Source organism: Podarcis muralis, chromosome 3, assembly GCF_964188315.1.
Source record: "Podarcis muralis chromosome 3, rPodMur119.hap1.1, whole genome shotgun sequence".
NCBI lineage: Eukaryota > Metazoa > Chordata > Lepidosauria > Squamata > Lacertidae > Podarcis > Podarcis muralis.
In genome coordinates, this window is record NC_135657.1 from 68,393,056 (window position 1) to 68,405,656 (window position 12,601).

Consider the following 12,601-nt stretch of genomic DNA (forward strand, 5'->3'; position numbering starts at 1 on the left):
TCAAGATTTAAACTTTTAACATATGAATTTGTTTGCAGGTACAATATAAAGAGCCCCCTTAGATTTTGGAGTGCATCTATTTTTGCTTTTGTTTAACATTACACAATACTATGAAAAAAGGCAATCAACTGCAATTATATACAAGTTGTTTTATATATGTCACACAGATCAATACATTTGTGGTAAGCAAAATTAACCGGAGTCCTTTAATTGTGCTACCAAATAAATAAATAAATAAATAAATAAATATCCATGTGGATTCAAACCTAGCGACAAAATGGGTCTCTGGGTCTGAATTCAGGTTATTTTTTAAATTGCCTGGCATCATATCATTTAAACACTTTGCATAAATTGTCAGAGAAATTTGCATACTCAAAACACCTACTATCGCATTTACAGTGAAACCGATCTTTATTTCAATTAACTGAAAAATATGTTCTCCCAATATAGCACGGCTGCAAACCGGAAATACTCTGACCGGTCTGTTGTTGTTGGTTGTTTTTTTTTAAGCCCAAAAAGTCGTATGAGATGCATTAGTGTATTTGGGTCAATGTAACACATGGACTGTGTGTAAATAAAGCATGTAATCATTGTTTCAAGAAAAGAGAATATTGCAGTTTCACACTTTGGTAGCATTTAAGTTACAACATACAGAGAAGCCTTCCCTCATCCTCGCAAGAACACAGAGGTCATTGCAAGGCAAACTAATTTTTAACCATTTTGTAATCAGGTTGCCAACTGACCAAAAACAGCCTAGCCTGCTCTCATGCCTATTAACAGCAACTTGATGCACAAAAATCAGCAGGTAATACATTTCACGGCATGGAGGCAAACATTATCCCACTGCCCATCTAGCTGCTGTTGAAGGAGCCAGCTGAACACTTGGCAAACCTATTTGCAATACCACTGAAGAAATAAGAGGAAGAGGGAATTTTGCTGACATGGCTAGGTAAGGGCTATATAAATTACAAAGCTACCATCCCTTTTCACATAGCAGAAAAACCATTTTTTCCTACATGACAAGGTTATGTCATGTAACCAGCAGTGCACCCCAGTAAGTGTTATGCTTTTAAATATAAATATATTTCATCAGTTTATCACAAAGTATCACGCATAAAACTATATTCCCCACTATTTAAATAAATAACGTTCACATTCTAAGCTTAGCTTTTACTAGGAGCTCATATATACGTCAGTTCTGAAACATCTTTCTTGCTCCAACGCAAAGAGGTAGATTTAGTGTAGAATGGGCACGTGAACCCTACAGCCAAAATTTAAAATATCAACAGCTGTTTATGCACAATTTTGCCTATTTAACAACTGCTTGAAAACTCAGCATCAGTTTCCAATGTCTTACTGAGGTCACTATTCAAGCCTTATTCTAAACTTTCAGTTGTGATTAGTCGGTTTTTCTGCACGTAAGACAATGGAAACATACACATATAAAAAAGAATGAACCAATACTTGTGTCTGACACAAAAACACATAAATGCACGAGTTTGCTTCTTCATCCGTCTCCAGCAAAACATTTCCACCTTTCCTGTCTTTGGCCCACAAATGGAGGCTACCATGATGAGCTACTGATTTTGCTTTAAACTGAATGGTTACAACTGGAATCCCTCCATTGGAGCTTCCTGCTGCTGGAACAAAAACTGCTGTTCATTTTCATCCACTGGTGGTACAATATTGGCATCCTCTTCTTCCACACCAAAGTAATGTTCAATAAGATCAAAAGCTTTTTGGTAGATCTCCTGGTTTTCATGACTTTGAAGAATTTCAATTTTATCTAGTCCTAAATATTTGAGAGAGAGAGAGAGAGAGAGAGAGAGAGAGAGAGAGAGAGCGCACATGTGGTTTAAGATGTACATACTTTCTTAAACAGCTAAATAAACTGGCCATAATACGTGAGGATCACGTGAGTAGGCTGCAGAGAGGAAAAGCTAAGTTCTAAACGCACCTGTAATATTTCCTGAACCTAAGGCTTCAATCTACAATAGAGTTACTCCAAAATAATCTCACTAATTTAGACGGACTACTCGAAATGTGCTTGTTACGGACTGCAGGCAGCACGCATGCCCCCTTGCATACAAAATAGTATTTCTCTCAAATATCTACCTAGTAGACAAGAAGTGAGAAATACACAGATCAGTGGTTGCTTACACTGATAAAACAATGTACAGTTACACCCAGTGGATGATATCCAATGAAATCATACTCAGAGCGGAGCCCTCAAAGCCTTCAATCTCAATGGGTTTACTCTAGAGTATGACTAACACTGAGCGTAACCCACTAAACAAAATCCTCAGTTTGAAATGTTAGTGCACTCAGTGCATTATAATTGGGCTTCCACATTTTTGTACACCACTGCTGCTCTCTGGCAAGTGTGAGAAGCAACTAGCCTGCCTACCAACCACAGAGCTGCCTGGGTATTCTCCACCTCGAAGACAGGAGAGGAAAGCCTGGGGCTTAGTGCCTTGGTTATATAGCTGCCAGACCAGCAGACTCCATGCCAATCTTCTTGCAGGGCAGGCTGATGGGCTGCTTCCCAGGCTGCTCCAAGTTGATGCACTAGCACACCTTGCCCTGGAGCAGCCAAACCAGCAAGCCACCTACAGGAAAAGCAGATGGAGCACTAGCATGCGCTGGCCTAAAATAGGCCTTAGCAACCACAACTGGCTTGGGCAGAAAAGCCAGCCAAGAATTATGACCTTCAGTTGTTACATCTTTTTAACAGCGAGCTCAAATATACAAGAACTCCCTTCAGGGCGTTGTTAAGAAATTTGCAATCCTCTCCTAAAGATTCACAAAGAAGGGTAGATTACGTTGGGACATGTAATATTAGGAATGCTTCCAAATTTGGAAGATTTGGTTCTGCCTGTGATTCTATTGCTCACTAGCTCAATTCTACTGCTTACTGCTTACTGCTTACCTACTTACATAACTGCAACCACTTCAGAATTTTTCTTAGTTTATAAAAAATACTCTTCTGGCCAACGTGTGGGACCTGATCTCACTACAGAAATTAGAGTCCTCTTGCCCACTCCTACGCATGTTTACTCAGGATTGTCTCTGTGTTCAATGGGGAACAGTCTCAAATAAAACTGCATAGGGCTGCTGCCCTAATTTCTAAACAAAGATTTCAGCAGAACAACAGTAACCCAGCTATTCAGTGGAATTATTTTATACTGGTAATAGGCTTGCAGCATTCACACCACAATTTCTTACCATACGCTTCCTCTATACGGGCACAGTAAGGATTAACCCCAATCCCATTTTGCTTAGATTCTTGCTCTCCATGTCGCAGAATGTTTTCAAGTCCGTTCAATGCCACCTGAACTATTTTAGAATCCATCACAGTCAGAAGATCGCAGAGAGGCTTGGTACAGCCTAAAGCCACCAAATAACTTTGGTACAGTAGGTTAAAAAAAGACAGAAAGAGAGAAGAGGCTTGGATCAGTATTTATTTGATGCAACACTGCCCCAGGATAGATGCATGAAGATACTTTCGCAAAACTTGACTTTTTAGAGCATATTCCTGTGTATGTACACACACATTTTAATACATGAAATACATACACACACACACACACACGTGCACAAGCACACACACACATTATATCAATTAGCTATACTTCTACAATGAAAGCCATGTTGATTTTAGCTCTCCTTTCTGCATAAATCTAAATAAATTATAATTTCAAGTACTAGAAACACAGAAAAGTATTCATGGCATTGTACAATAGTTTAGAAAATGAACAGGGGAAAGTCAAAATATCCACTCCCTTCACCTATGAATCAATTGCAATCCATTACCTAATCTGTTCAGGAGTCCCTCCTGATGTTGCATTAGTGATGGCCCATGCTGCTTCTTTTATAGTGCGAAATTCAGCTTTCTGAAGAATTTCAATCAATACTGGAAATATATTTGCATCTATAACAGCCTAGGAGAAAAAGGAAAAGTGGAACACTGAAGTATAGCTTAAAGTCAACAAACTAACCAGTGAACTTAACTGAAAAGTACATTTTAAATGCATTCCTTGAAAAGACACAGTGATCATTTTTCTGGAAAAGGAAAATGACCCCATTTATGAAAAATGACTTTATGAAAAACTGGCAATTTATGCTTAGCAAGTCGTCCGTAACACTTTGCTTACTTTCCCCAGAACACTGGCAAGTTCAGAATGGCCTTTACACAAATCTCATTCAGATAATAAGCCATGGGAATTTTAGTTTCTTGGGAGAAATTGGCAAATTGTATCTTACCCAAGAATACTCCTGTTTGTTTGACAAGCAGTGAACTGGATGTTGTCCGCTGTCATTTTTATCTAACAGACAACTGACTTTGAAAACTGCCCCCAAATTGGAGTACAAGTATCAACACTTCCCCAAAGATGAGGGTGTGACCTGGAGCTATGCCAGCATGACCGTTTGAAGCAAGGGTTAATTTTTTTTCAGACTGAGGGCCTTACTGAAGGCTGCAAACCCCTACAAGGGCTCTACACACACACACACACACACACACACACACGAGCCTCTCCTCCTATCTCAGAAGGTTTGCCACCCCTGATTTAAAGGCAATCATGAGTACATTCCTTTGATATAATGCAGTGTTTGTTAAGATGTTCAATCTAAGACCCTCCCCATACATTCTGGGGTATATATCCCAGCTATTCATCATAATTCAGCATGTGGAAGATACAAAGATTTGCATCAGGAACAGATGGAGAAGTAGTTAAGTAAAGGCAAATATAACATGGTCCACTGCTATGTCAGCACTGTCAGAAAGACCCAAATATATTACCTGAATTTGGCCTCTGTTTCCTGCAGTAATATTAGAAACTGTCCAGCAAGCTTCTTTCCGTATAGATTCCTTGGGACTACTCAGCAAATGTAAGAGACAGGGTAATGCAGAGCAATTTAGAATTACCTAAAATAATTTGAAAGATGAAAAGTTCTGCCTAAGCAGTGTATAATCAAATGTAGTCCATATATCCAAACACAGTCCATATAGTTGAAATAAATGTTCACATGTATGCTTACAATTGCAGTTATTTTTAAATATTATAATGCCATATGCAGTATATTTACAGAAAAAGTTACGATCATATGCTTTTGAAAAAAATGTGCTATTTAAGATCCCAACAAAGTCACAAGAGGCAATATACAGCGGAAATGGAGCACAAAAACAGAATGGTAGTTTTAGCTCTTACAGAAAATCTGACAGAATCTCATTACTACCTAAATTGAAAGAGTTGGCTCTGTCAGCAAAAGAATTACAGTGGTGACCCACAAGACGAATGCCTCGCAAGACGGTATGAGTGTGGAGAGGCGAAGAGCAGGCCAAGCTATAGCATACACCATAATTATGGTTAATAATCTTCTTGTACACTTGTACAGGTGCCAACACCTTCTTAATTTGTACTTTGCCATAAAACCACCAAGGTCTGCTTTTAATGATGCCCTGCTTTAAAACATTCAGAATGACAAAAGTCTGACCTCAGCCACAGTAACTTTAGCATATAACTGCATTCCTATTAATTGTTGCTATTCTTTAGTTTCTAACTTAGTGAAGCAATAAAATACTCATTTCAGTGAAATAATGTCAGTTGCTGCAAAGAATATGGCTCTTTGATTGTTTAAGGACAGTTCTTCTGCAAGACAGGCAGATTTCCCCTCGACTATACATAAGCCTGGATAACATTCCATCCATTCAATCAGCACCATCTATATCTATTGCAAAATAATAGCAAAGTATACTGTTGCAATCTCTTTAAAAAAAAAAACAACAACCCAAAAAACAAAGTTAAGCCATTACACGTTGCCACTGAAGTTTTTCAAAAAGCTCCACTGACCTGTGTTTGAATATCATCACCAGTAACAATATTTCCAACTGCTCTTAATGCAGGCGATACCACTTTGTAGTCATTGTGCCTGGGGAAAGCAAAAGCACATAGAGCAGGTTAAATTATTCTCAGACCCTAAAATAGATCACCGTATTTTTCCGTGTATAAGACTAGGGGTTTTTTACCAAAAAATTTGGTTTAAAATTGGGGCTCGTTTATACATGGGTAGTGCTGAGGGGTGTTTTCTTAATTTGGAGTCCCCCAAAATAGGGGGTATCTTATACATGGGTGCGTCTTATACATGGAAAAATACGGTTATTTGTTTGGATATGTCACATCATGCAAGTCTCAGACACAGACAAGAATGGATGATTGAACACACAAGCTAAACCAGCAGCTGTTTGGATTATGGCTTATTATCAATTTATATACTAAATTCCGGTGTTGAGTTATAACAGCTCTTTAGCCCAGAAGGGGCTACTGAGATATAAGGTAAAGGTTCTGATATGTTTGGGGGAACCCCAGGATTTACTGGGGAGGTGGGATGGAAAACATGTTGAATATCTGTTAGGAGAGAAAGAGAAAACCAGGAGGAAGGGGGAATGGAATTGAGTATCCAGTCTGCATGGCTGGCACAGAAGGAGTTCCCACTGCAACAGTTCCTTTCAGGTCCCACTTGTACATTCAAATAACAAACTCATTCAGTGCTATTTCTTACATAGCCAAGACAGTACTATCTACACACAAGAGTGAAGGGTTGACAGGCTGGCAGGGAACTCCAAAGTATGTAGAAGTACAGAAGAACATTTTTTGCGGGGTGGGGGGGAGGAGGGAATAAAGCAGGAAAATCCACAAAAATAGCTGAATGAGGATTAAGCATACTTAGGGGACACAGAATGCTGACTGTTTGTGGAGGGGGAAGACATGGTGTACCTTAGAACGGGGCAGGGGGGGGAATAGCCCTCCACACGGCAACATTTTGCTTCAGGTCCTATTGCTTATATTGCCTATTACAACATAAATCCAGTTTTTGCTAATAGATAAAAATAAACTGGACTGGTTATATGCCTCTCAAATATCTACACTCTACAAGTTCCTTTCTTAGCATCTGGCAGAGTTTCAAATGTGCCACAGAATATTTAAGATAATGCAGAGGAGGAAAGGTTGGTGCTGTGACAATCACTGCAGATGTATTGGGTGGGTGGGGGAATCATAAAGGTCCTAAGGACAGAGGGAAAACTGTCGGGTTACAGTGGGGTACAAAAAGACTACATTACTTTGACACATTGGTTTGAGAACACAACTGTTGATATCTTTGGCTGCAGATTCCTAGTATCTTAATTCTTCTATTAAAAAGGGTCTTACATCAGAAGTTCTACTAATCTTCGGCAGACTCCAGAGTCAATAACTGCTTGGATTTTATCGTTTGGTCCATCGGATAGGTAAGAGAGGGCCCAGCAAGCATCTGCTAATACATCTGGGTCGCTGCTAAACAACAGTCTTGACAAAACACCTAAGCAAAGACGAACCTTCAGGAGTGTAAAAAGAAGAAGAAAAGGCACGTTATCAGAAATGTCCTCTTTTTAGAAATTTCATATCTGTTGCAAGCAGCTTTCTAAAGAGTTGAAACCATTCCTTTGGTATTAGTTCAGTTCATTCCACAACAAAACAGTCTGACTAAAAATTGACCCAACAATTAAGACTGCAGAAAGGTTGGTTTGTATTGACTTTGCATGAGGAAATACATTGTTTTAAAGCAATTTATGCCTTTGACCATTATAGCACCTCACAGAGTAGAAATTAGACTCTACCTTGCTGAAATCAGGAGGTGGGTTCTTGCCTCTACAGAGGTTTGAAAGTGCCCAGACTGCATTTCTAGTCGTCGTAAGTCTGTTTGAATGTGTTAGCAGTCTGTCAAGAAAAACAAACAAATCTGAAATAGAATACAGCATCTAAATTACATAAATTGTGCTCAGCAGTAAGTGCCATTGAGTTAAATGGGTTTTACAGGAAGATGTGCATGGGATTACAGCCTTAATTATTCATAACAGTTTTCAGGCTAACCTTTTAAAACCTGAAATTAAGCCTAGCTATTTCCAAAGTTTAGACATGTATAAAATTAATATTTATTGCCAGAGATTATCAGTACTTACTGTAAGAGAGGGGGAAGTATTCCACAGCTTAACACGTAATCTCTACATTCTGCATTGTCTCCAGCAATATTACCAAGAGCCCACACTGCCTTAGAAACAAAGGGTTAAATTAACATTAATACATTTTAAAAGTCTTTAACTGCAACTCTTGTACACTGCTGTCTTCACATTACAGAATTAGCATTTTTTTAAAAATAAAATAAAATAAAACTCAAGAACATATGACAAGAAGCTATGACCTAAATTAAGCTTACTTCAATTCAAAATCCTTTATTAGGCATATCGCATCTCACATTAACAAACAAACATCATATACAGACTGTATAAAATACGGGCTCAGTGAACACAATTTAACCCAGTCCTATTCTTAACTCCAAGAAATAAATCGATGTACATACATAATATAATACAACACAGCAACATCACCTACCATTAAAAACCACTAAGTCTCTTTACCATGGCCCACTCTTTCTTCATGGACAGCACTTAAAAATTCAGCCGTTATTAAGGTAATTTGATCATCGCTGTCCGCCAGCAGGTCCTGGACAGTTGGTTGTGTAAAAATCTGTCTATTAAATTTTAGGGCCTCAAATAATTGTCCTCTGGCAATTAAGCTTACTACGATAAAAAAATGGAAAGCGCCACCCTAAGAGTTTACCTCTGCAGCTCAATCTGTTGTAAAGTTGCAACAGAATATAATAAATTAGGCTGCTCGGTCCCAGCACAACAACGGCACCTATATGCCAGGACCATACACAATCCCAATAGCAAAGGAGCAGTCACTGAAAGAATGAATGTATCAGAAGCTTATAATTGCCATGGATAACTAGCTTGCCAGGGGTATGGAAATCTCATAATACACAGCATTGTCCAGGTACCTACACTGCATCCCAGGGGCCATTCAAGTGGTTCAGCATGTGCCTATTTTACTGGAGACAACTATCAATGGAGAGTGGCTAAAGCTCCATAAAAGTAAATAAAATTAGCGTGCTCTATCAGGCAGAGAAAAGTTTGTTTTGCCTGAAACAATTCATTTCTGCACGAGAGGCTGTGGTTAAGTAACTTAAGTAAGATTTGTAACCACAGAACCAACCTTGGCTGCAGATCACGGTTAAGGGTGAGAAGCCTTAACCACAATCCCAGCTTCTATCAACCCATTAAGCAAAACTCTGTGAACAAGACTCAGGCTTAGGAAATTAACTCTAAGCCACAGTTTAACATTACTTCGAAACCAGATCAATGTGTTGGTGCCAGAAGTTACCTGTTCCTGGACATCTTCATGTTCAGAGTTCAGCAACTTGATAAAAATTGGGACAGCTCCGGTCTCGATTACCACTTTGGTGTGCAGAAATGTCCCAGATGCTATATTTGTAAGAGCCCATGCTGCTTCAAACTAAAAGACAAAAATATAGTTAAATTAAAAAAACTGTAAAATATGGATTAAGATTAAGAACATAGGAATAACCTGCTCATCACAGTGGCCAACTAGATGCCCATGGAAATTCAGCAAGCAGAACCGGAGTACAACAGCCCTCTCTCCCATCTTATTTCCTAGGTACAAAATACATTCTGTAACCACATTTTCCATTTCTTGTGATGAAATAAGCCAACATTTTATTTTGAAAGTATATTATTGAAAATAAGTAATGTTGGACTATGATCAGAGAAATATGGGTTGAAATTCCTGCTCAGCCATGAATCTCCCACTGCTAGTCTTGGGCAAATCACTTTCTCGCAGCCTCACAGGATTGTTAAACTGAAACTGATGTATGTGGATACCCTTTCCTGAATGGTGGGAGGCAGATGTAATAGATAAATAGAATAAAATTATTTCACAAGTAGGCTCTGTGGAAGAAGCAAAGACAGACCATGGCAGCTGCATGAGCAGCCAGAGGTCCAGTCCAATGTTGCCGCCACTTACATACCACTTTACAGTGTTTGTGTATGCATGTTTTGACATGTGTACAATGAAACATTGGGATATCTCTCAATGGAAGTATTCTGCAAAGCTGCCTCGTAGATGTACTCGGGCACAGATCACAATCTCTCTCCCACAACCAGTTGTTGTTGTTTAGTCGTGTCCGACTCTTTGTGACCCCATGGACCGGAGCACGCCAGGCACTTCTGTCTTCCACTGTCTCCCGCAGTTTGGTCAGACTCATGCTGGTAGCTTCGAGAATGCAATCCAACCATCTCGTCCTCTGTCATCCCCTTCTCCTTGTGCCCTCCATCTTTCCAAACATCAGGGTCTTTTCCAGGGAGTCTTCTCTTCTCATGAGGTGGCCAAAGTATTGGAGCCTCAGCTTCACGATCTGTCCTTCCAGTGAGCAACCAGTATCCCTCCACAATGCAGAGGAGAGGACTAGAAGCATGTGCAAAAAGCAGAATTCAAATCCTTATTTCCTGATCTCTAATGCAGCACTATTGCTCGTTGCACGACTGCATCAGGCCAGGTGCTGCCTCCTTTATTATTATTTGTTGCATATACCATACAGCTCTTCATTTTTTTTAAAAAAAAATAATAATCCCAGGGCAGTTGACACAATGTAACATTAAATTTGAGAAAGCAAGTTAACATATACATTTAAGACCCACAAACATATTCAACACAGAGAAAAGCCAATACAGCGGGAGAAAACCTTATCATACAACCATATGACTACAGAAAAAAAGTCAACCATGCAGCTTTGTTGTTTAGTCATTTAGTCGTGTCCAACTCTTCGTGACCCCATGGACCATGCAGCTTATGGAAACCCAAAAGCCAAACAAAACAGGCACACTTTCAACTGGCACCAAAACCGAGCCACTGTAAGCACCTGTTGCACCTCCAGAGGCAGGAAATTTCAAATGTAGGATGCTACAATGGAATAAAAGCCCTTCAGGCTCCACCCAAAGGCAAAATTACAAGGAAAGTCAACATGGCTACCTTTAATTCGTATTTTTTATTGTGTGTGTGTATTTGTCTCTGCATGTCTGGTATGTCTGAGAGGAAAAAACACCACCGTCTCCCAGCAGAAGGATCTGAATTCTTCAAATGTTGACATTTTCCTAATGCCTTAGCACATATATTATTAAGTGAACTCACCTGAAGAGTGCAATTGTCATTCTTTTCTAGAAATTTCACAAATCTCTGCACAACTCCTGGTTTTTGTATGACTTCATCTATTGGAGGATTAGGTTCTGAAAATAAAGGTTAATTAGACTGATTAAAACAAACGTTGGGCCAAAGTTCAGCTTGGAGCAGGTTAAAGAAGACAGGAAGGTGCAATTAAGGAAACAGGTAAGCAGCAGATATAGCTGCTAGGTAGCTGGGTTTGGATGAAGAATTCCAAATAACTGTCTCTGTTACTCATAGGGATATAATAAAGGTAAAATGTTGTTAAGATCTCCCTGGAGATAGAGTAAAATAAAAATATAACAGATTGCCCAGTCAGCAAAGGAAATAAGCTAATGTTATCAACCAAGAAAATCTAGTTGATTAAACAGTAAATCAGCTGGAAGATGACCAATCATGTACTGTATATAATTGTATAACCTCAGTGAGTGAGCACAGATGCAAACGGTTAAAACATGAAGAGGCCAGCTGGATTTGACCACAGCTGCTGCTTGTCCAGTTTTCTAGTTATTAGACATATGTGTCCGAGAAGCCCATAAGTTCTCCTCCTTTCTTTGCTCCTCCATACAACTCTAACATTAATAGTGCCACTGAACACAGGAGGTTTGCAGCTCATAGCAATTGGTAAACTTAGCCACAATTCATTCATCCTATTCTTTGTTGGATCAATGGCTAGTCTGGCAAGGTGGGGGGAAAGTCTCAAAATCACGCTCGCTCACACAGCTGTCAAAATTCCAAAAACCGGCACAGGCTTATAGAAGCATGTATATATTTTTGGCAGCTAACACTGGAAATTCAGTTGGCTCAAGGGACAAAAGTTGCCCACCAGATGCTTCCTTTAAGCCAAGCATAAACCTCCATAATAGCTACAAGGAAAGAAGGAGGTTCAAGCTTAACCCACCCTTTTGGCCAGAGCGCATTGTGGCAATTGAACACAGAGTGCCTTTGCCCCTTGAGCCCAAGACAAGCTCCAGTGATAAATGTTGAAAGTGAAAAGGGAGGGGGAAGTAGTAGCAATCTTTCTTTGTCCCTCAACCCATTGCAGGGGCTTGATTACTTTGTGGCCATGGGTGCTCAGCTCCTAAGCCCAAAATGAACCTCTCATGGGGCCCAGCAGCATAATCCTGTGGTTGGGATGTGTATGCTTGTGCGCAAGCAGAGTTCCAAATTATTTCTGTCACTAGTTCAATTTATGAAAATAATTTCAACACAGTTGATACAAATAACATTACCGCAGTAACAGAACACTCAACTTTGAGGACATCCAATAAAAACAATTAGTTTTAAGTCCCATACAACAAACTAGATGAATTACTGGAGCTGCAAAGAACAGTGGGATATTAAGTGAAGCGTGCAGTTGCTGTCCTGCTACCTTTCTGTTTTGTTTTCATAAAGTGAGTTTTGGCATTCAGCCATTATTTCTGAATGAATACAGGCACTCATGTGATGAAAAACACAGACCACAGTCCAACAAACTGCTTTTAAAATAA

General features: G+C 39.4%; 1 protein-coding gene across 1 annotated transcript in view; it reads right to left on the reverse strand.

The window, feature by feature from the left end:
- The window catches only part of KPNA5 (karyopherin subunit alpha 5), a 17,337-nt gene continuing 4,736 nt past the window's right edge, over positions 1–12,601 (reverse strand). Inside the window, exons 5-14 of the mRNA XM_077926063.1 lie at positions 11,082–11,176; positions 9,258–9,389; positions 7,997–8,085; positions 7,655–7,754; positions 7,209–7,372; positions 5,853–5,931; positions 4,802–4,927; positions 3,814–3,941; positions 3,226–3,404; positions 1–1,792 (exon numbers count right to left, since the gene is read on the reverse strand). Of these exons, the coding sequence (XP_077782189.1) occupies positions 1,605–1,792; positions 3,226–3,404; positions 3,814–3,941; positions 4,802–4,927; positions 5,853–5,931; positions 7,209–7,372; positions 7,655–7,754; positions 7,997–8,085; positions 9,258–9,389; positions 11,082–11,176 (1,280 nt within the window). The 3' untranslated portion in view covers positions 1–1,604. The remainder of the gene's footprint in view (positions 1,793–3,225; positions 3,405–3,813; positions 3,942–4,801; positions 4,928–5,852; positions 5,932–7,208; positions 7,373–7,654; positions 7,755–7,996; positions 8,086–9,257; positions 9,390–11,081; positions 11,177–12,601) is intronic.